Source organism: Thalassophryne amazonica, chromosome 19 (assembly GCF_902500255.1).
Source record: "Thalassophryne amazonica chromosome 19, fThaAma1.1, whole genome shotgun sequence".
Lineage (NCBI taxonomy): Eukaryota > Metazoa > Chordata > Actinopteri > Batrachoidiformes > Batrachoididae > Thalassophryne > Thalassophryne amazonica.
In genome coordinates, this window is record NC_047121.1 from 46,719,606 (window position 1) to 46,741,076 (window position 21,471).

The 21,471-nt window shown below is 40.0% G+C and overlaps 2 protein-coding genes across 4 annotated transcripts in view; one reads left to right on the forward strand and one right to left on the reverse strand.

Annotated features, from left to right (window-relative positions):
* Positions 1-21,471, forward strand: part of LOC117500875 (DNA polymerase epsilon subunit 2-like) — a 229,403-nt gene that overhangs the window by 185,936 nt on the left and 21,996 nt on the right. The gene's annotated exons all lie outside the window — the stretch shown is intronic.
* LOC117500877 (kelch domain-containing protein 1-like) overlaps positions 14,269-21,471 on the reverse strand; it is a 23,556-nt gene continuing 16,353 nt past the window's right edge. For all 3 annotated transcript variants that reach the window (XM_034159660.1, XM_034159661.1, XM_034159663.1), the window contains exons 7-14: positions 21,295-21,378; positions 21,030-21,110; positions 20,865-20,923; positions 18,986-19,095; positions 18,834-18,906; positions 18,597-18,681; positions 16,950-17,002; positions 14,269-14,795 (exon numbers count right to left, since the gene is read on the reverse strand). In XM_034159660.1, the coding sequence (XP_034015551.1) occupies positions 14,654-14,795; positions 16,950-17,002; positions 18,597-18,681; positions 18,834-18,906; positions 18,986-19,095; positions 20,865-20,923; positions 21,030-21,110; positions 21,295-21,378 (687 nt within the window). In that variant the 3' untranslated portion in view covers positions 14,269-14,653. The remainder of the gene's footprint in view (positions 14,796-16,949; positions 17,003-18,596; positions 18,682-18,833; positions 18,907-18,985; positions 19,096-20,864; positions 20,924-21,029; positions 21,111-21,294; positions 21,379-21,471) is intronic.

Consider the following 21,471-nt stretch of genomic DNA (forward strand, 5'->3'; position numbering starts at 1 on the left):
GATAGTGTCGGAAGGTAACTTGACACAAGGTAAAAAACGAGGGTGAGCAAACGCAAAGAAACGTGATGGAGCTCAAACGGGGAGAGAAAGTTTAGTTTCAGTCGAAAGTGGCTACAAGGTACGGTAAATTTATCGAGGAATATGTTGTAAATAAGCATGTTATGTCTTTAGTAAAGAGTAGAATATTAAGTTAAAACCCATAAGTAGTCTGTGTTCTAGTCCGGGCTAACTGATTTCGACTGGAAGCTACACCTGAGCCTTATCTGTAATCATGCACCTGCATTCAATTTTGGTTTTACTCTGTATGGTTCTGCATGCTTTCTGTCTGTTTATTGTTGTTCCGCTTTGTTGCGTTTCCTCTTGTAACACTCTGTATTTACAACCAGTTCTCCAGTCTGATCATCTTTACTTACCTTGCCTGGTGTGGTAAATATGCCATTTTTATTGCAATGTTCTCACTGTGTGTCTGCGTTCCTCTTTGGGTTCACTTTATCCATTAATAATGACAGTAAAAATACATTAATAAAAGAACAATTATGATGCATCCTCACAATGACAAAGGTTTCTAAGAAGACCCATCTCTGCGACTGCTGTGTTAAATGATCATTTTCTGCTGACCAATCCTTTTTTACCTTCAGAAAAGGGGCATATCTGACTTATGTCACAGAAAATCTAAACCATGCCATTTCAGGCACCGGTTTGGCTTAGAGGGCAGCCTGATGGCCGAGTGGTTAGTGCGCTTGATCCAGTGCCTGTTCTCCATATAATGCGATGTTGCATCAGGAAGGGCATCCAGCAAAAAAAAATGTGTGCCATATCAACACGCAAGTCTATATTGGGTGTGATTTGGTGATCCTAGGTCAAGGGGGGAGAAGCTGAAACAACTTTCTAGGAAGATAACCATATGCACCATCATAGAAGTATGGGACTTTTAAGATGAAAATATATCACAATACCCTCGGCCGTATGAGCATGTAATCAGACTCTAACCATCTTACTGCAGAAGGTTGACAAAAAACTGATTTGTTTACAAAATTACCCCTTTAAATGTTTCTTTTTATGGCCTTTCCTGACACAGCATTGAATGCACAATGTTAAAGAAAGCAAGAATATGCAGCAGGTTTGACAAACACCTTTGCCTTGAATTATTTGTTCCACATCAGCAGAGTTACAGCCATTTATCTGAAACCATGCTCCATGGCAAAGTGCTCTAATTGGCATTAGATGCTGTCAACCATTGAAGGTGTCTCAAAGAGCCAGAGAACAATTAAATATTTAAAGCTGCATAGTGCAAGTTAGCAGGTTAGGAGCAAACAGGTGAAATGAGCCTAGAGAGTGTGAAACCTGTTGGTATAAGAAACCAGCCCGAAGAGAGGCATAAAACCAAATAATAATGTTCCAACAAAAGGTAAAAAGCAGACTAAATCAAGCCAAATTGAATCTGATAGACCTGAGTCTTCCAGTTTGACACAGTAGCATGCTGACAAACAAGCCAAGGATAACACAAGAACTGATTGTTGTGAGTTTCTCTCCAAATGAAGCCTCTTACCTGGTAGGTAATTAGGAAGTGAGCAGATGCTGGTATTGAGTGCTTGGAGCGGCTGAGCCAGGCAGTAATTGTTTTCTGTTGATTACATGGCCTTTTGACAGAAAATGGGTCACAACACCACTGACCACAGACTGTTAGAAGAATCACAGACATAGAGAAAACTGAAGCGTGTGTTTAATGTGGACACAAATTGGAAAAAGGGCACATTATATTCAAAATAATGGAGTAAACTCCTCCCCCCTTTTGTTCTCCCTGCTGGAGTCACTACAGCAGATCTGCATGTTGATTTGACACACGTTTACCCTTGTTGGAAATATTCCACATTACATGGCAAATCAACAGCGGAGGGCTTGAACCAGGAATTTTCTCCTCTGGAAATATGGGCACTATCCATTAGGCCAGCACATTACCCTGTACACATGCTGTGTACATAATCCTTTTATCTTTCATCTTTATTTCCATTGTCTTATGTTGTGGCTGTTAGTGAGTCATGCTTGTACAAGAAGTGCTTTGATGTACTTCTTTGTTCTTTTTTATTAATTAAAGCTACAGTTATCATGTCTTTGCAGGCTCCACTTACAATCACCGTTGGATTTTCTTTACTGTTAGGCACCAGTTTTCTTTTCTTGGATTCTGGCTCCACCTACTGGAGCTTTTCTACCCTCGTCACCATGTCATGGATGAAGAACATCAGCTACAAGAATAAATGCCTTTCATTTTAACAACACTAGTCATATTAAAGCATTGCTAGCAATCAGAATTCTGAGTGCTGGACTCCACTTTAACAACTCCTTTGTTTGCGAGAAAGTGCAAGAATTGTTTTTGGAAGAAATGAAGGAGAGTAAATGGGCTTGAAACAGTAATAAAAGCAATATACTTCATCAGACATTAGTGGTACAACAACATTTGAATAAATATACCAACGCTAGGTGGGCATTGTTATTATTTATTGTTGTTTTATTGTTGTTATTACTACTAAAAATGCATGTTGGTTTGAAAGCATATGTAAAAGATTTCAAGATGTCATGACCGTATTTCAGTATATTAGTCAGAATAGTAATTGGAAAATGACTAAATATTGACCATGAGTGCTGTCATTTTTTGGGGGGGGGGGGGGGGGGGGTGACACTAGTTATTGTCATCTTTGCTCAAGCAAGTTGAGGAAATTAAAACAACTTAGATCAAAAAATATATGTAAGATCAAACCACTGCTATACTTTAAATATCAATTCATGGTATCTTAGTTATATTTAGTTATATTTATTGTCCTAAACAGTTCATGTGTTAGTTATAATACGTTAGGGGCATGGCTGCTTTGAGTGAAAGCTTGTATGCTGATGCTTTTTGGTTATTTTTTGTTTGGGTGGTTGGTTTTTGCTTGTTTGTTTGTTTGCTTGCTCATGTGTTGATGCTGTGGTCTGCCAGAGGCTCAGGCTGCTGGCTCCAGTTACTATGAACCCCCATCTTTTTAAAGCATTTTATTAACAAATATCTGTAATAATATGGCTTATTGTGTGGTTAGTTCTCCGAAGAGATTAAGCATATGTGAGTCGAGTGAAATTGTTGCGGGATATAGCTTTAGGCCTGGCCAGCTTTACTTAAATGTTCCAAGGTCAAGATATAAACGCTGGGGTGATCATGCTTTTGCGGTAGCTGGCCCCAGACTGTGGAATGAGCTACCTCTTGAGTTACGTACTATTCCTGACCTAGCACTTTTTAAATCTAAGTTAAAGTTTATTTAAACTGGCTTTTAACACTTAGTGGGGAGGTGACATGTTCTGTTATTTTTATGTTCTTTTTTATGTGTTGTTTTAAAATTTTATTTTATATGTGTTTTATTTTTGTAAATTTGTGTTTTTAATGTTAAGCACTTTGGACACCAGTCGGTGCTGTAAAGCGCTTTATAAATAAATGTTAATTGATTGATTGATTGATGCTAATGGTGTTAACATTTTTAGCAGTTTTCGCAACTATGTGATGTTAGTAATTTATGGTTATTGAGAAAATAAGTGGATCATAATTTTTAATGTCCACAGCTAAGCAAAACCATTACAACAACCACCACTCACCCCCCCCCCCCCCCCAAAATATGATGGAATAAACACCACAACCAAGGTCAGTTTGTTAGCTGAGCTTGCCAGCAAAGGTGCACTGACACGTGCATGACTTGGATTCACACACTTGCACACACGTCGTCGTGATGACCCCACCCTTTGTGTTCCCAGCTGGATGCTGTGCTTTGTTCCACCGCCTGCCACGTGCTCTACACTGGACGCTGCGTATATAAAATAATTATTTTGTAGGGGATTAATCATTTTCTCTGCAAGTTGTCTGTTGAAAATGGCTCTAATCGCTTCTTGAATCACAGAGAACCGCTCCAGCAACGCTGTTCGTGCGCGTGTGCTGAATGAGCTGGAGAAAGCATTTGGAGTCATTTAAAAAGGTAATTATTTGTCATGTTTACATTGTCATGGCTTGGTAAAACTGGCTGTTAAAGTATGCTTATGGTAGATTTAACATCTCGTGATAATCGTTCAGACGAGCTGTGCTCTGATGCGATCCACTGACGCAACCACCCGCTCTGTTCACTTCTTTGCTCCACTTGATGAGCTGCACTTTGTGTTGGTGAGCAGATCGCGCCACATCGCACAACATTTACACACAAGGATTTTTTTAACTTTTCAAAATTCTATTTGCACAATTGCACGCACCGGCGCCCCTCTCACGTTCAGTCTGCACCCGTTAGACGAGTTTACTCTCCTGCACGACATGTCATGCAAGTGCGTGAATCAAAGTAATGCATGTGTCAGTGCACCTTAAGATGCTAACAGCATTAGCATTTGTAGTAGCTGTCAGTAGCGTGAAGACGTTAGGTCATTAATCCAAGAGTACTGAGGAAATAAACATAAAATTTTTAATGTCCACAGCAAAGTAAAACCATAATGAAAACCTCCACTTAGCCCCATAGACTGTACACATACTGTTTAAACCCTGAGTGATGTCACCCATTAGCTTTCTACAGAAACCCGAACAGGCAATATGAAGCCCATATGTGGGTGTCGTCATGATGACAGCATTGGCAGTGCTGACTCTGCCTATGTCATAACAAACCCATAAATAGATATTTTCGAGTCCAGACAATGCTAACAGGCTCATCTCAGTTCAGGTCTTTTACTAAATCATATTTTTTGGGACTGCATGTTGTTCTTATAATGGTTTGCTTTGGTGTGGGTATTAAAAGTGCTAATGCTATTATACAACATTAAATACGACGGGAATTTCACTCAGTGCGAATATTGTAGCAGGGATGTCTTTGGTGATCATTTAGGACATTCCACCACACAACAAGCCATATTATCCAGTGTATTTGTAATAAAATACTCAAAATGACAGACAGCCACACTGAGCGGCCTCTGAGAGTCAGCAGCTGTCACTCACAATGACCACGCCCCTATTTATGCATAACATTATGGTTTAAAATATCTTAAACCAAGAAGCTAGAAAAAAACAGTGCCTCTGTTTTAGTTCTGATTTCCAGGTTGTTGACCTCTGTGTTTGTGTCCAGAGAAAGCAAGACGCTTCGTCCTCTGTCAACTTCACCTCCATGTCATTTTGCCCCCAATATAAACTGCAGTATATAGGTCATTCATTGTTTTTGTACATACGTAAGGTCTAACCTTGCCCACCCTACTATAGATATTATACATTCTAGTAAGTAATGCAACTGATGCAACTCCACGTTAAATGGAGAAATGTGGCAGGGGTGGGATTTGAACCTGGAACCTTCCACATTGAAACCAAGCGCACTAACTACTTGGCCACCACCCCTACAAATATTATACATTCTACAATATAATAATAAAGCTTAGCAAACATGCACTGCCTTACCAGTTTAATAGTATTAGTTCTACATTAGGGGTTGAAATGTGATGGAGGCAAACTACTGTGGAGGCAAAATTGATACATGGCGAAGTGTTTCAGAACCCTTCCAGATCTAATCAAATCATGTAAAAGCTCAGTGAAAATGTCTCCTAGTTGCCAGATTGTATTAGGTTCCACCCTGCTTTCTCACGTCCTGTGTCTTTGTGTTTTCTGACACTGCACTGAACTTCCTATTATTCTGGACCTCCTTCTTTTGCTTCCTGTTGTGTGATCTTGTAATATTTCATGAACTCCTCAATACAGAACCTCTCTATGATTCCTGACTATTGGTTAAACCTGCCATATGGACACTGGAATATGATATCTCCTGCTTATCCAACTTATTTATGTGTTTTTGGCCAAACTACTGCCTAGCCCCTTTTGAAAGAGTGCTACTACTAACTGAACTCTGTTTACCCAACATTCCCTGGCATTGGACAAAGTTGTGTCTGTCCCCTCAGAGAAGCTGAGGAGAATTGCTGGACTGATTCATTGCCCACCAAATCAAAGACTGATTATTGACCATCCGTTATTGTTTGTCACATCGCTAAACTGACAACACTGAGCCAGAAGTTGCTTAGTAGACAGGTTGTCCAAGATCAAAATAAGGACCAATATCCAATTTGTATCAGCAGCTTTTGGTGACCCACAGTGTTCAGAAATATAAATATGCCAAAGATGTCAAGCAACATAAGCCACTTGAATATTTTACACATTACATTTTTTTTTATTGTTGAAGTGCCCTCAGACAAGACACTGCCCCCCCCCCCCCACCCACCCAACCTTTTGGCACTCATCCCAGGCACAATATGTCTGTACTGTGAAAAAAAAACTGCCGAATGTGTTATATTGTGGGATTTGGAGTTCACTGTCTTATTTTATTAATAATAACGTATTAGCAGCAGAGTTGTGTTATAACATCTAAATAACAACTGTGGCAGTGGAGGTAAATGTTAAACATATGATTTCCATGTTGTTAGGAATTGAGCTTACAATAATGAGGTTCTAAACCATGATGTTCTAGGATCGTTGGCCGTCTTTACAGTTGAAGCAGAGAGAAGTCGGATCTGTCGAACACCCCCCAAACACCCACCCACCCTCCTCTGGAAACTGAGCTCTTTCCCAGATGTGGCTGCCTGATGGCCTCAATGATACACTGATGTTAGCAGAAAATACCAGAAATAAGGGTTTAATCAACACAAATATTACACCATGTGAAATGGAAAGCAGTTTATATTAGAGAGTGCCACTTCTGAGCAAATCCTACAATTTGGATTTGAATTAATATGTTATTCTGCTTTTTGAAAAGTGAGTACTGCAAGCTACAATTATTGCATAATCACAAAAACATCTGCACTTCAGTTATTCCCTCTAAATGTGGGGAAAACTTCATTTTTTTTCTGAAATAAAAATAAAGATCCACACTAGAGAGCATGGCTGAACTGGAGAGGGAATATGTGACCACATGGAAAAAATGATTAGGATAGCACACTTGTCTTTTCATTATGTAACTCAGGCTACGTTCACATTGCCAGCTGAGTGAGCTGAATCTGTTTTTCCCCCTCTACATAACACACTCACTCATCTTCAAGTACTTACTCTATTTAAGGGTCAGGGGATGGCTGAAGCCTATCCCAGCAGTCACAGGGTGTGAGGCAGGGTACACCCTGAACAGGATGCCAGTCTGTCGCAAGGCCACATATCGACAAACACATTCACACCCGCACGCACATCTACAGATAATTTAAAGTTTCCAATCCACCTAATCTGCATGTTTTTGGATATGGGAGCAAGCGGAGCACCCAGAGTGAACACAAGCAAACATGCAAACGCCACACAGAAAGACCACAGGTGGGAATCAATCTCATGACCTTCTGGCTGTGAGGCAACAGGGATAACCACTAATCCACCGTGACATAAATGTGATTTTTTTTTTCTCCCCTGAGTATTCTTGATATGCTAAATCAAAATCAGATGTAGTAAAAAAAAGGTTTAAGTTCACTACAGCTGGTAATGTGAATGTAGCCATGTGTGCAAGTGTGTGTGTGTCACATGCAGTCAAAATCTGATTCATGTCATAATTAATGTGAATGTAGCCTTTCAAGTCAAATATTGCACACTGGTGACAGTGAAGTAAAGGAACAGTGTTCTTTCCACCTCTAATTAAGAACATCCAACTTCTAACATGTTCCACACATGTATCCTTTAAAAATCTACTTCCTTTGCGAGGCATCCTGGACTCTTGTCACACAGTCTGGGAAGGAGCTGCCAATTATCCAAACAGCAGGTATTCCTGACTTTGGTCATCCTCCCAAAAAGAAAAGTTGCACAACTGTACACCGTGTGCACGAACAAGTGAGGAAAAAGAGATCATGGCAAACAACTTCTTTAGTCGGATGTACTTGTTGGATGTCTCTGGCACTGTGACACCCCTGCTGTGTCTTTTGTAAGTGCAAGTAGACCAAACAAAAGCTTTTAGAAGAATGTCTGGGGAGCTGTTGCAAAGGAATGTCCCTCTGATTCATCGGTGAGCCTGTCCTGGCTTAGAGAGGAACTCACTCACTCTTGACCTCATTTCTGAACACAAACTAGGATCAAGTCTAAATAACTGCCACCTAGTCATCATGTCCATACTAAGTCCTGTGTACTCTATTCACTAATTCCTGCTTGGATTTTTTTTTTTTTTCTATGAGAAAAGGCAGAACAACTGTAATTTGTCCAGATGTTTCCTCTACAAGAAGGCGGGGTTTTCTGAGCCTAAAAGTCTGTTATGTAACAGGAATCGACTCTGTAGTCTGGATCTGGTTCTCATCACTGGTGCTTTTCTTTAAAAACATGAAAAAGTCGCTCAGGGTTTTTTTTTTTGCAGAAATATTATTTATTTATTTTTAGCCAGAGAACCGTCTCACAGCGTGACCTTTAAACCCGCCAAGCATCGAGACGTTCTTGTTTAATTATCAACTCCATCGCGCGCTGGAGACGGAGGATTTAGAAGCGGAACGGGCGCTTGGATTTGGACGAACATGGGCACCGGTTCGAGTAGAGGCAAGAAGGTTGCACCTATTCGGGAAGTGAACGTGGCCCAAACTGATGCCGCTGCCGCTTCACCCACCGTGGACAGCCCTCCTTTCAAACCGCGCAAAATCCACGCGTTTTTACGCACCGCGCGCAACCGTGCGCAGGCGCAGCGCCGCAGCCAGAACTGCGCTGCTGAGGACGATGACACGGACCGAGCCCTGGACGAGGTTCTGGCAGACAGCGAGGACCGTCAGAAGGCTTCTGAGCAGACGAAACCACCTAAAAAGACCAGATCCAAAACATACGGACTGTGCCATTTTATGCGCAATAGCACAGAGGAGCCCTGCGAGGAGCAGCAGCCACGTGTTTCTCACCAGGATGTAAATAGTGATGCTTTCACAGACATTAAAAAACACGCAAATCACCGTTCCGCGCAGCAGAACGTAAGGATTCATCTTTTTAGTAGATCGTCTTGAAAAGACGTGATTAATTCTTTTCTGGCAACACAGCTTTGTTTCTCATAAATCATTCACGTGATCAGATGGAGTCCAGTGACAACAGCATGTTTTCTCTCACAGGACTGTTTGTTGGAAGAAGTTCCCACAACAGAAAAACAACTGTAAGTAGATAAATAATTAATCTCTGGGCTCACTGGAGACATAAAAGTCGAGCATGCTCCAGATTAATTTCACTCCGAAGGTCCAAATAAGAAATAATTACTCTCAGACAGCAAGCCACAAACCAGCATGGCTTACTGCTGATTTGTTGGAACGGTTTCTTCGTCCTCATGCGAATTCAAATTAACGTGCCCAGTTTATGTGGCACTATTGGAGGAGACAGGGACAGTTGTAACATGGGTGCAGGAGCACCTTTTCTACCAATCAAGGAGAAGTTTGGGGTCATATGATCAGTTCTCTACAGATCTACAGTAGCTTTAATTTCTGAGTAAAAACATTTAACCCCCCAATCTTCTTGAGTTTCATACATATTTCATACAGAACTATTACTGTTATTTTTTATTATTGGGGAGGTGATGGTCTAGTGGTTAAACATTGGGCTTGAGACCAGAGGATCCTTGGTTCAAATCCCAGCCTGACCGGAAAATCACAAAGCCCTTGGGCAAGGTCCTTAATCCCCTAGTTGCTCCTGGTGTGTAGTGAGCGACTTGTATGGCAGCACCCTGACATCAGGGTAAATGTGAGACAGTATTGTGAAGCATTTTGAGCGCCTGATGCAGATGGAAAAGCGTTATATAAATTACCATTTATTATTGTTGGTATAACGTCACATTTGTCCTGAGTCAGGAATCCAACCATTGACACTGCAGACTACAGGTCACATGTACCGGTGCTGCCTGTTGCAAAGTTCGCCACCTACAGGAAAACATGCCACATGACTGTAGTGTCAAAGCTGATGATCTCTCACCTGGCTGTGAGAAATTTCATGGTCAATAAAGCATTCTTTTTCAATTCAGTAGTTATTCTGATTTCAAACTGTGAACCTATTACAGCTGCAATGATTAACTGACTACTCACTCCAATTGTAGACAAAATAAGACATTTGAAGATGTCATCTTGGGTTTTGGAAAACACTGACTGACATTTTTCGCCATTATATGGAACAAAAGACTCATTGATGATCCAGAAAATGATCAATAGATTCATTGATTATGAAAATACTGTTTTATTATATTTTCGGGGGGGGGGGGGGGGGGGGGTTGTCTCGGGAAGAAGGTGTGAAAGAGTTTCTTCCACTTTTTTTGGGGGGGGGGGGGTCCATTGGATCCTTTATACGTTGGTATTTATTTTTTATTAAATAAATACTTTTATGACAAACTATTTAAATACATTGTTTAAAGTTCTTGGTATAATTTATGATTTACTGGAAAGTAATCCAAAGTATTATTTGTCTGATCACAAAATAATATAGATTAATTGATTACAAAAATAAGCCTTAGTTGCAGCCCTACCCACTACTACGGCCAACACCAATATTAGCATAAGTGGTCACAACCGTCCTCTGTGTCTTCTTGAATTGTTATGAAATGATGAAATAACTGCTGCTTTTAGCAGACAAATGTGGACATGTGACAAGTTGTGCTGGAAAAAAATGTTAATGGTTCCTGTCTCCCCTACTCATCACCTCTTCTAAGTATACTCAACAAAAATATAAACGCAACACTTTTGGTTTTGCTCCCATTTTGTATGAGATGAACTCAAAGATCTAAAACTTTTTCCACATATACAATATTACCATTTCTCTCAAATATTGTTCACAAACCAGTCTGAATCTGTGATAGTGAGCACTTCTCCTTTGTTGAGATAATCCATCCCACCTCACAGGTGTGCCATATCAAGATGCTGATTAGACACCATGATTAGTGCACAGGTGTGCCTTAGACTGCCCACAATAAAAGGCCACTCTGAAAGGTGCAGTTTTATCACACAGCACAATGCCACAGATGTCGCAAGATTTGAGGGAGCGTGCAATTGGCATGCTGACAGCAGGAATGTCAACCAGAACTGTTGCTCGTGTATTGAATGTTCATTTCTCTACCATAAGCCGTCTCCAAAGGCGTTTCAGAGAATTTGGCAGTACATCCAACCAGCCTCACAACCGCAGACCACGTGTAACCACACCAGCCCAGGACCTCCACATCCAGCATGTTCACCTCCAAGATCATCTGAGACCATCCACTCGGACAGCTACTGGAACAATCGGTTTGCATAACCAAAGAATTTCTGCACAAACTGTCAGAAACTGTCTCAGGGAAGCTCATCTGCATGCTCGTCGTCCTCATCGGGGTCTCGACCTGACTCCAGTTCATCGTTGTAACCGATTTGAGTGGGCAAATGCTCACATTCGCTGGCGTTTGGCACGTTGGAGAGGTGTTCTCTTCACGGATGATGCGAAGGAGATGTGTTGCACTGCATGAGGCAAATGGTGGTCACACCAGATACTGACTGGTATCCCCCCCCAATAAAACAAAACTGCACCTTTCAGAGTGGCCTTTTATTGTGGGCAGTCTAAGGCACACCAGTGCACTAATCATGGTGTCTAATCATCATCTTGATATGGCACACCTGTGAGGTGGGATGGATTATCTCAGCAAAGGAGAAGTGCTCACTATCACAGATTTAGACTGGTTTGTGCACAGTATTTGAGGGAAATGGTGATATTGTGTATGTGGAAAAAGTTTTAGATCGTTGAGTTAATCTCATACAAAATGGGAGCAAAACCAAAAGTGTTGCGTTTATATTTTTGTTGAGTATATGTACAAATGAAGGATGGTTTTTAATTTTTCATAATCATCACAATGCTGACGTCTTTCTCGACTCTCCTCAGGATGTTTGGCAGCTGTCACAGCGTCGCTGTCACGATGCCACTCGTCCTGTACGACGGATCAGACGAGGAGCTGATGGACACGATCACGAGAGAGTTTAGTTGATCAACAGCAGCTGAAGCCGAAGTAGCAGCTGTCCTCATCACAAATGCTAAAACTGAAGGTGAACCAGGGTGTGTCTATTTTTCTTCCAGTCTTGTGGAACTCCTGGCCAGGATTACTGGCATTCGTGAATTTAAAATATGTTCAGACAAGTTTGGGACAGCGTGAGGGCAGATGTATAGCAGAAGCTTCTACAGGTGCCTGGAGATGTTCTTCACAAAAAGCAGCACTGTTAAATACTGGAGTACTTGTTTGTATTTATTTTTTCCAAATTTTCCTCCAGGGGTAAGATGTCACCGTCACCCTTCCAAACCCTGCTGGACTCCTGCAAAGTGTGCACTTACCCCTGTGTAACTGATTACTCACTTCTCTGTTAATCTGAAACAGAGGGAACATTTTAGGCAGACATTTCCCTTCTTGCAAATTTAGCAACAGGGTGCATTTTTGAGTAACTGCGACTATATTACACACAGAGATAGAATTTTCCATTGGTTGTTTTGTGCAAATTGGGTTTTGGATTTAATAACCAGAAACCCTACAGAGTGTGAGCTGGGACTGTTTATTTAAGGACCACTTCCTGACCACAGTTCTTGCAGGTCTCCACCCTCCTGAAGAAGGAATGTTGTGGCAGCAAGACCAATTTTCACTCAGCGTCTCTGTGTGAGCCTGCTGCCGCTCAGTGGTGGAACATTTGCACATGCATGTGCATATAAACTACTCATTTTGCTGTTTGATGATTTAGGTTTCAGTTTGAAATTCACCCGAAGAATGTTGTCCACTTTTACAATAAAATTTTGTATGGTCTCGTTTTGTTTAAATTTATTTATTTATTTATTTTTCAATTTCAAAGAAAAAAATGGTTATATGTAAGGGCTAGGATTATAAATAATCTGGTTCACTCAAAAACATGGAGATGTACAAACCTTTTACATATCATATACATCTACAATAGTACAGTACATCCATAAAGTATTCACAGCATTACACTTTTCCACATTTTATATTACGGCCTTATTCCAAAATGGAGTAAATTAATTTTTCCCCCTCAAAATTCTACACACAATACCCCATAATAGCAACATGAAAAAGGATTTTTTTTTTTTTTTTTTTTTTTTTTTTTTTTTGCAAATTTATTAAAAATAAAAAACTAATAATGTACATGTATTCACACCCTTTGCTCAATATTTCCTTGATGCACCTTTGGCAGCAAGCAATTGGTATAAGCTTGGGTCTTATTGAATATGATGCCGCAAACTTGACGCACCTATGTTTGGGCAGTTTTGCCCATTTGTCTTTGCAGAACCTCTCAAGCTCCATCAGGATGGATGTGGAGCGTCGGTGCACAGCCATTTTCAGACCTCTCCAGAACTGTTCAATCAGATTCAGGTCTGGACTCTGGCTGGACCACTCAAGGACATTGACAGAGTTGTCCTGAAGCCACTCCTTTGATATCTTGGCTGTGTGCTTAGGGTCATTGTCCTGCTGAAAGATGAACCATCACCCCAGTCTGAGTCCAAGAGCACTCTGGAGCAGGTTTTCATCCAGGATGTCTCTACATTGCTGCATTCATCTTTCCCTCAATCCTGACTAGTCTTCCAGTTCCTGCCGCTGAAAAACATCCCCACAGCATGATGCTGCCACCACCATGTTTCACTGTAGGGATGGTGCCTGTTTCCTCAAAACATGATGCTTGCATTCATGCTAAAGAGTTCAATCTTTGTTTCGTCAGACCAAAGAATTTTGTTTCTTATGGTCTGAGAGTCCTTCAGGAGCCTTTTGGAAAACTCCAGGTGGGCTGCCATGTGCCTTTTACTCAGGAGTAGGTGCCATCTGACTACTGTACCATACAGGCCTGATTGGTGAATTGCTGCAGAGATGGTTGTCCTTCTGGAAGGTTCACCTCTCTCCACAGAAGATTGCTGGAGCTCTGAAAGAGTGACCATCAGGTTCTTGGTCACCTCCCTCATTAAAGGCCCTCCTCAGCTCTAGGAAGAGTCTTGGTGGATCCGAACTTCTTCCATTTATGGATGATGGAGGTCACTGTGCTCACTGAGACCTTCAAAGCAGCAGAAATGTTTCTGTACCCTTCCCCAGACTTGTGCCTCAAGAGAATCTTGTCTTGAAAGTCTACAGACAATTCCTTTGACTCCATGCTTGGTTTGTGCTCTGACATGCACAGGTGTGTGCCTTTACAAATCATGTCCAATTGACCAAATTTACAGGTGAACTCCAAATAAGCTGCAGAAACATCGCAAGGATGATCAGTGGAAACAGGATGCACCCAAGCTCAATTTTGAGCTTCAACTGTCAAGGATCGGAGAGATATGAACATGAGAGTGTAATGTTGGAAGACGCAAGCCATAAGACCCTGTTAAAAATGCAAACAGTCAGAAAAGCTTTCTGTGGTCCTAAATGCAGCAGTGTGTGAGTACACATTTTCCAAAAAATAAGGGGATGGCTCTAAAATGTGCTTTTATGAGTATTACTTTGGTTTTCAGAAAGTCTTTTTCTAAAAACGTCTTGAAAAAGTGGGGTTGTCTTACATCCAGAACCATATGTATTTCAGCAGGGCAACAGCGCATAACATAACATATAGTATCTGCAAAACAATAAACCATGTCACCATAAAATGTGTCACCATAATAAAAAAAAAAAAAAAGTCTTCCAAATTTGGGGAAACAGTGTATACAGTACTTTAAATAATAACTAGCATTTTGTATCTAATGCTGATGCTTCCTTGAAGGTCTGTAGAACAGCGATCTCCTCTGTATTGATGTCAGGAGTTTGGGAGGAAGCAGAGTGAGCTGATTTCTAAGCATCTCACAGTTTCTCACATTCTTTGCGACATAATCTTCACAAATCCTGTGAGGTGGGGAAAAAAAAGATGAGCAATGCCAAGTAAACATTTCAGGCAGCCAAGAATTTTGATTAAAAAAAGTGGCTTTGAAGGGTTTTTTAACATGTCAACATGTTAAAAGTATTTTTTTCCCCTTTTACTTTAAGGAAACATTATCAAGTTACATAAATCATTTTCAGATTAAAAAAAGGATGTCTTCATAGGTCATTTCACAGTAACTGTCTATTTTGTGCCCTGCCTGATAGAAGCCCCAAAAGATAAGGTTATTTTTTTCTTCAGGTCTGTAATCAGTGTAAATATGACATAGAAGGCATATTCTTAAGAATTAACCCAAATAAAGACTCAATGATTAATAAATTTAATATGATGAATTGAAATTGAAGTTGAATGAAAAATGGTGATGTCTCAGGCTTGGTTGAAAATTGAGTTCTATATTTGAGGATTCTTACATTTCGTAAACAAAACTACCATTTTTTTGAATAATGCTGTTAATTCACACTCCACTGCATTAGGTATGCAATTCTCACATAAAGTATTATTTTTCTAATTTTTACAATGTCCCCTAAGGTTTCATGTCAGTGCTGTTACCAAACAATAGTTTTCCTTTGCTGAAAGACTAACGCCTCCCTCAGTTCCTCACCTGGCCAATAGCTGGCTCTTTGGCATTGAAGGGAAGTTGAAAATGGTAGCCAGGAGAGTCTGATCTGTTCAAATTGGTAAGTTTCACAAATATTTTGACCAGTACGTTAAATGTGAATTAGTGATGTTTCTGTGCTGTGATGTTTCTTTTTATTTTTTTCAAAAACTATATGGATTTCATTCATATGTTTTTATGTCAGACATGCTTGAACCCTCGTGCGCATGCGTGAGTTTTTCATTCGCCTGTGAGCACGCCTTGGGAAGGAGTGGTCCCACCCCCTCGTCGGATTTTCATTGTCTGGAAATGGCGGAATGAAAAGGACTTTTTTTTCCCATCAGACTTTTTTCGGAAGCTGTTAGAAACTGGCACCTGGAAACCATTCGAAAAATTTATCTGGCTTTCGGTGAAAATTTTACGGGCTTCACAGAGAATAAGGACTGTTACTACAGCTTTAAGGACCCCTTTAAGGACGGAACACCTCCGTTTCGGCATGTCAGAGGACAAGTTTGGACATGCCTATCTCGGCTTTCAATGCTTACCAGTCCAGTAAGTATCAGAGAAATTGTGGAGAAGTGGACATGTCCAAACTTGTCCTCTGACACGCCGAAACGGAGGTGTTCCGTTGTCTCGCTTCCAAAGCGAATCGGTCTTTACGCGCGAAGCCTCCGCGCGGATTTCCATGACAAAATCTCTTGTTAAAAGTGAAATCTGCCGGAAAATGGCTGATGTCCAGCTCTTGTGATAACCAGAGAAAGAGCACATGACGGTCTCGTATCCACAGAGCCATCCGTTTAGAACTGGTCCGGTGGCTTGTGCCGCGTCGTCGCAGCTCGGAGCGCCGAGCGTCCTTAAAGGGGTCCTTAAAGGGGTCCTTAAAGCTGTAGTAACAGTCCTTATTCTCTGTGAAGCCCGTAAAATTTTTACCGAAAGCCAGATAAATTTTTCGAATGGTTTCCAGATGCCAGTTTCTAACAGCTTCTGAAAAAATTCTGATGGAAAAAAAGTCCTTTTCATTCCGCCATTTCCAGACAATGAAAATCCGACGAGGGGGCGGGACCACTCCTTCCCAAGGCGTGCTCACAGGCGAATGATGTAACCGACAGGCGTGGAAAAACTCACGCATGCGCACGAGGGTTCAAGCATGTCTGACGTAAAAACATATGAATGAAATCCATATAGTTTTTGAAAAAAATAAAAAGGACCGTTACTTTATTGACAGATCTCATATGCACACTAAAGCGCATGGCTCATGCATGGCATGTGTTTTTCCAAGTTTCTGTCAGTGCTGTTACTGTCACTGCTATGGTCACTGTTATGGTATAATATTAATATAGTTATTGATAATTACTAACTTATTAAAGTGACAGTAAAAATCTGATTAACAACCTTAAACAAAATATGTTGTAAAGATGATAAATGCCCATACATTTTACTTATTTATATTTATTTCCAATTATTATAATATTCCAAATATTAGATGTTTATGTATTCATTTATTTATTTATTTTATTTATTTTACCTGAACAAAGGATATGGCTGCATCTGGAAAACAAGTGCATCATTGCAGTGACCCTGAAGAAAAATGAACAATAAACATTTATAAATTCTTCAAGTTTTAACATAAAGCATTTTCTTGCAAAAAATACAAACTCAACAGCTGTTTTTTGTGAGATTTTCATCTAAAATGACAACCTTCCTACACATTATCATACTGTAGCTTTTTCTAATGAACATATTCAGGAATCAGCTGCTGATGATTATAAAGAGTAATACAGTGGCCTAAAGTTTAGAGACCTGGGATTGTGATCATGGGGTCCATTTACCATTTGTTCACTGATCCGATGCATCTGATAATGATGCTGTTATGAAAATCTGGTATCAGTAACATGTACCTTATCTATAGTACATACTGTTTCTAAATTGCTATGTAATTTAGTAATTCCCTTTACAAGGTTCTCCTTCTGCAAAAGATTTATTACCTTACATCATTAAGTATGTGAACAACTAATACGCAATACCTTAAAGACTCACACAGGGAGCAAACCACCACCACATCCATTACACTGTGATTAAATACATTTTTTCAATGAATTTAAAATAACTTAGGCAAAAGCACTTCTATGAGATCAGAACTTTATATGCTTCCTTAGCAGGTTTAAGTATCAGAATCAGTAGTGTGGGATTTCAACGTGTGTTTCCTGCAAGATTTCTCTGACTGGCAGAGAAGCACTGAAGTAATCCTAACTGCTGGTCTGCAGAGACCAATTTATGCTTGTTCCACTGGATGCGATTAACTGTTAATTGGTCTTGAAATGTTGATATAAATGTTAATTATTCGCTTGCTTAAGTTCATCATGCATATTTAGTTGATTTTATACAATTTTAATGAATTCATGAGACATTTAAATGATTCAGAAAAGATGAATATTAATATCTGCATATTTGGTTAGTTCAATAACTTATTAAACATGCAAAATTCAAGTTATTGCAGTTTTTTGTGTGTTTTCTGTCTCTGTCGTAGCATTTCTACCAAGAGAAAGTTGTAAACTTTCAGGATATTCTGGACATAAAAATACATTTGTATGGTTCCAGTTTATGTAGAACTGCAAAATATTAGGACCTGAAACAACCATAATGACATCATTCTTCTATGTATTATTAACTTATGACACAATTCATTGGATGCACTATATGATGTGACATATCAGTTGGTAGAGTCAGGCCAAAATACACAGAGTATCATTGAAAATTACAAATATTAGAAACTTGACAGTAGATGATCCACCATGTTAAGTGTTTACAGTGTATGGAACATGTAAACAACTCATAACTGCAATTCTTGTAAATTATTTCAATAATTATCATTCCTTTTTGATAAATTCTGCAAAGGTTTTCATTTGTGAATCGTTTCAATGTTACTTCCATTCATCACACATCTACTTTCACCACTGTCTTGGCAAACCACACTAGTGTTGATGTCAACACCAAAAGTGCCATTCACGGGTAACCACTAGTGTCGCATGTCATTCTGAATCTACTGAATTATTCCACTACAAACTGGTGGAAATGTGGACGGGGCTGCTTGGTTGAGGTTCTCTAAATATCTTAAAGGAACCTGATCAAGAACCAGAACTTCTTTGGTGGAAAAGCCAGATGTGATACGTACCGTGTCAACAAGGAGAATGTAGTCACAACTTCCACCAAACACAATCACGTCAGAGTCTTTGCCCGAACAAGCTGTGTGCCACAACCTTCAGCAGGAAAAGACACAAAACTTAAAATGTGCTCAGCGTCTAACATTCTCATGAAAGACACGAATGCTTATATCATAGCTCAAACTTGTGAAAAATGGACAAAGCAAATCTGTTGATTATAAAATATGTGTGTACTCATGCTTTGCTACCTTGGTTTATTCTTAAAAGGATGCTCCACTTCTCTCCATTTCTTTGTTTCTACATCAAGCACCCAGCCATCACCTGGTGGAGGAAAGAAAGAAATCAATCAGAAGAAAACACTTGTTATTATGTGAAACAACGAGCAAGTGCATGGACTTACTCATTGGTTTGCAGTCTACACTGAGACCTCCGAACAAGAACAAGGTGCTGTCTGACACAGATGTGAGCGTGTGCCACGACCGGCCCACTGGAGCGGTGGACGCTGGGATTCTGTGAAATTGAATTTATACAAAACTATGAGGGGCAAACACTGCAAAATGTGTTTTTTCACCGATAACATGTTGTTCGGTGTTGCAGCAGCACATGCTGATGTGCATGTTTTAGTATATTTCTGAAAAGAAAAAAAACAAACAAACAGAGTTTCAACCAAAGAGGTTATATATGAGTACTAGAGTCCGCACTCGCACTGAGCCGTGTCTCAGGAAGGAGGCGTGGTCACCATTTTAATTCCAGGCAAGTCAGGAGGTAATGCGCATAGAAGTTCAATTAGTCTCATCAAGAAACAGGTGGAATATGCTGGAAAGCTGCCCATGTTGGCAAAATCACAAATGGAGGAAGAAGGGAGACAATATTTCCTTCCATAAGTAAGTGGTTTTGGTTATTCTTGTCACTTTGTGACATTTGGTTGATAAAGAGTGTACGTTTCCTGCCCCTGCCTGTGTCATCCGAGGACACGGACCATTAAGTCTTCACTTACACACGTCACTCACACACAGAGATGTGCACCCACACCACTGACTTCATGAATGAAACTCGGTCAATAAAGGATAATTGTGTAAAAATATAATATATATAAATTGTATTGTAATGGTTTTAGGAGCCACGCTGTGTTGAACACAGCAGCAGCAGCAGCTCAGCCTAGCAGTGCAGCTTAACAGCACAGATCCGTGTAACTTTCAACACTAATATTTCAGAATGTGTGGGTGTCAGAGTAAGTTTAATACTTTCCTGACATAATTTAACGTTAATTAATTTTACTGGTTTGATATCCAGGTCAGAATGGCATTATGCATTAACATCCGGGAACTTTGTCAATATTTTGCCCGGTTAGGAGGTGTCACGTCACTGTCCATGAAGGGACGTTCGCGTATAGTAGGCAGCATTGGCAGTGCAGACTCTAGTACTCATATATAACCTCTTTGGTTCCAACATAATTTATGTTTGTTTGATATCTTGTGTTCTTCACAAGAACAACCAACTTCTCTTTTCCCCAAAGCTGAGATTTGTCCGCCATTACCAGAGGACAAGAAGTAACACAAAATACCTGGATTCACGTCTATAAAAACAAACTATTCATACAAAAAAAAATTTGGTTCATCACCTTTGTGCTAATGGGGTTCCACTGTTCACCACTGGAGCACAGACCCAACTTTTTATTTTATGATCATTTTCAATTCCATGCCTTTTGTGTGTCATAATTTGAAATCTTGACCAAGTTAGCGGCAGACAAAACTTTTTTAAAACATGGCACAAAAGACGAGAGAAATAAATAACAATAACAAATTCTCATGAAATTAAAAATAATAATAATTCTATTCGAAAAAGGGTCGAAAGAAGTACATACTTAACAAGTCCTACCCCCTTCTTTCAAGTTGATTATTAACTTTCGTAAGGCGCCATCACTTTGCAAGATAATTTGCTGCCTGTTGGTAGTTTGTGTACAATAAACCCAAAATTTGTACATTTTTCCAAAGAAAAAAGGAACAAAACACTCAATAGTGGTATGAAATACTAATCCCAGCTTCCCTATGGTTGATAAAAACCAAAGCAAGTGCTGAAGTAGAGAATGTTTATACCTGAAACAGAGAAATATCCCCCAAAATACACCAACCTCAAGCCAATATCAGTGTTTACTGTGTGCACTCTGACTGGATAAAAGTTTGCCCTCTTTGATGATGGGGGTCCGGTCTCCATGACAGAACACAGTCATATGACAGCACCACCCTCCATACAACTCTACAGTGACAAGACATACATACATTTCTGACCACGTCCATGACTCCAGATCTAAACTGTGAATGTCACTTGTCCTTGTTTCCTGCATATCATAAAAGAAGAACACACATTTCAAATGGGAGGTTTTGAATGTTTTCTGAGTTAAAGTGAGAGACAGGAGAACCAAAAAAGATCTGCAGAACTCTAACCATGACTCTGCCACCACAGATGTAGCCTCGATTCCCAAGTAATGCTCCAGCGTGGGCTGCTCTGGGGGCTGGAGCCCGACCCTGCACGCGCACACACACACACACACACACACACACACACACACACACACACACACACACACACACAAAGAGAAAAAAAAATCACTTTGAAATCTTAACATTACATCACTAAAAGCTTTGCGTCTCATAGATCCATAGATCTAGTTTAGTGCAGTGTTTAAAGGCATGAATCACTCTGACTTACAAAGGTTTGCGGTTGACTCCAACTGACTTCCACAGGTTCAAATACATGAACCTCATTGTTCCAGCCCCAGAAAACATCCTCCAACTTAAAAAAACAAGAGAGCTTAACAAGCACAAAAAACAGATTTCTGTAAAAAAAAAATAATAATAATTTTTTTTTTTGCTTTTTTTGGGTGGG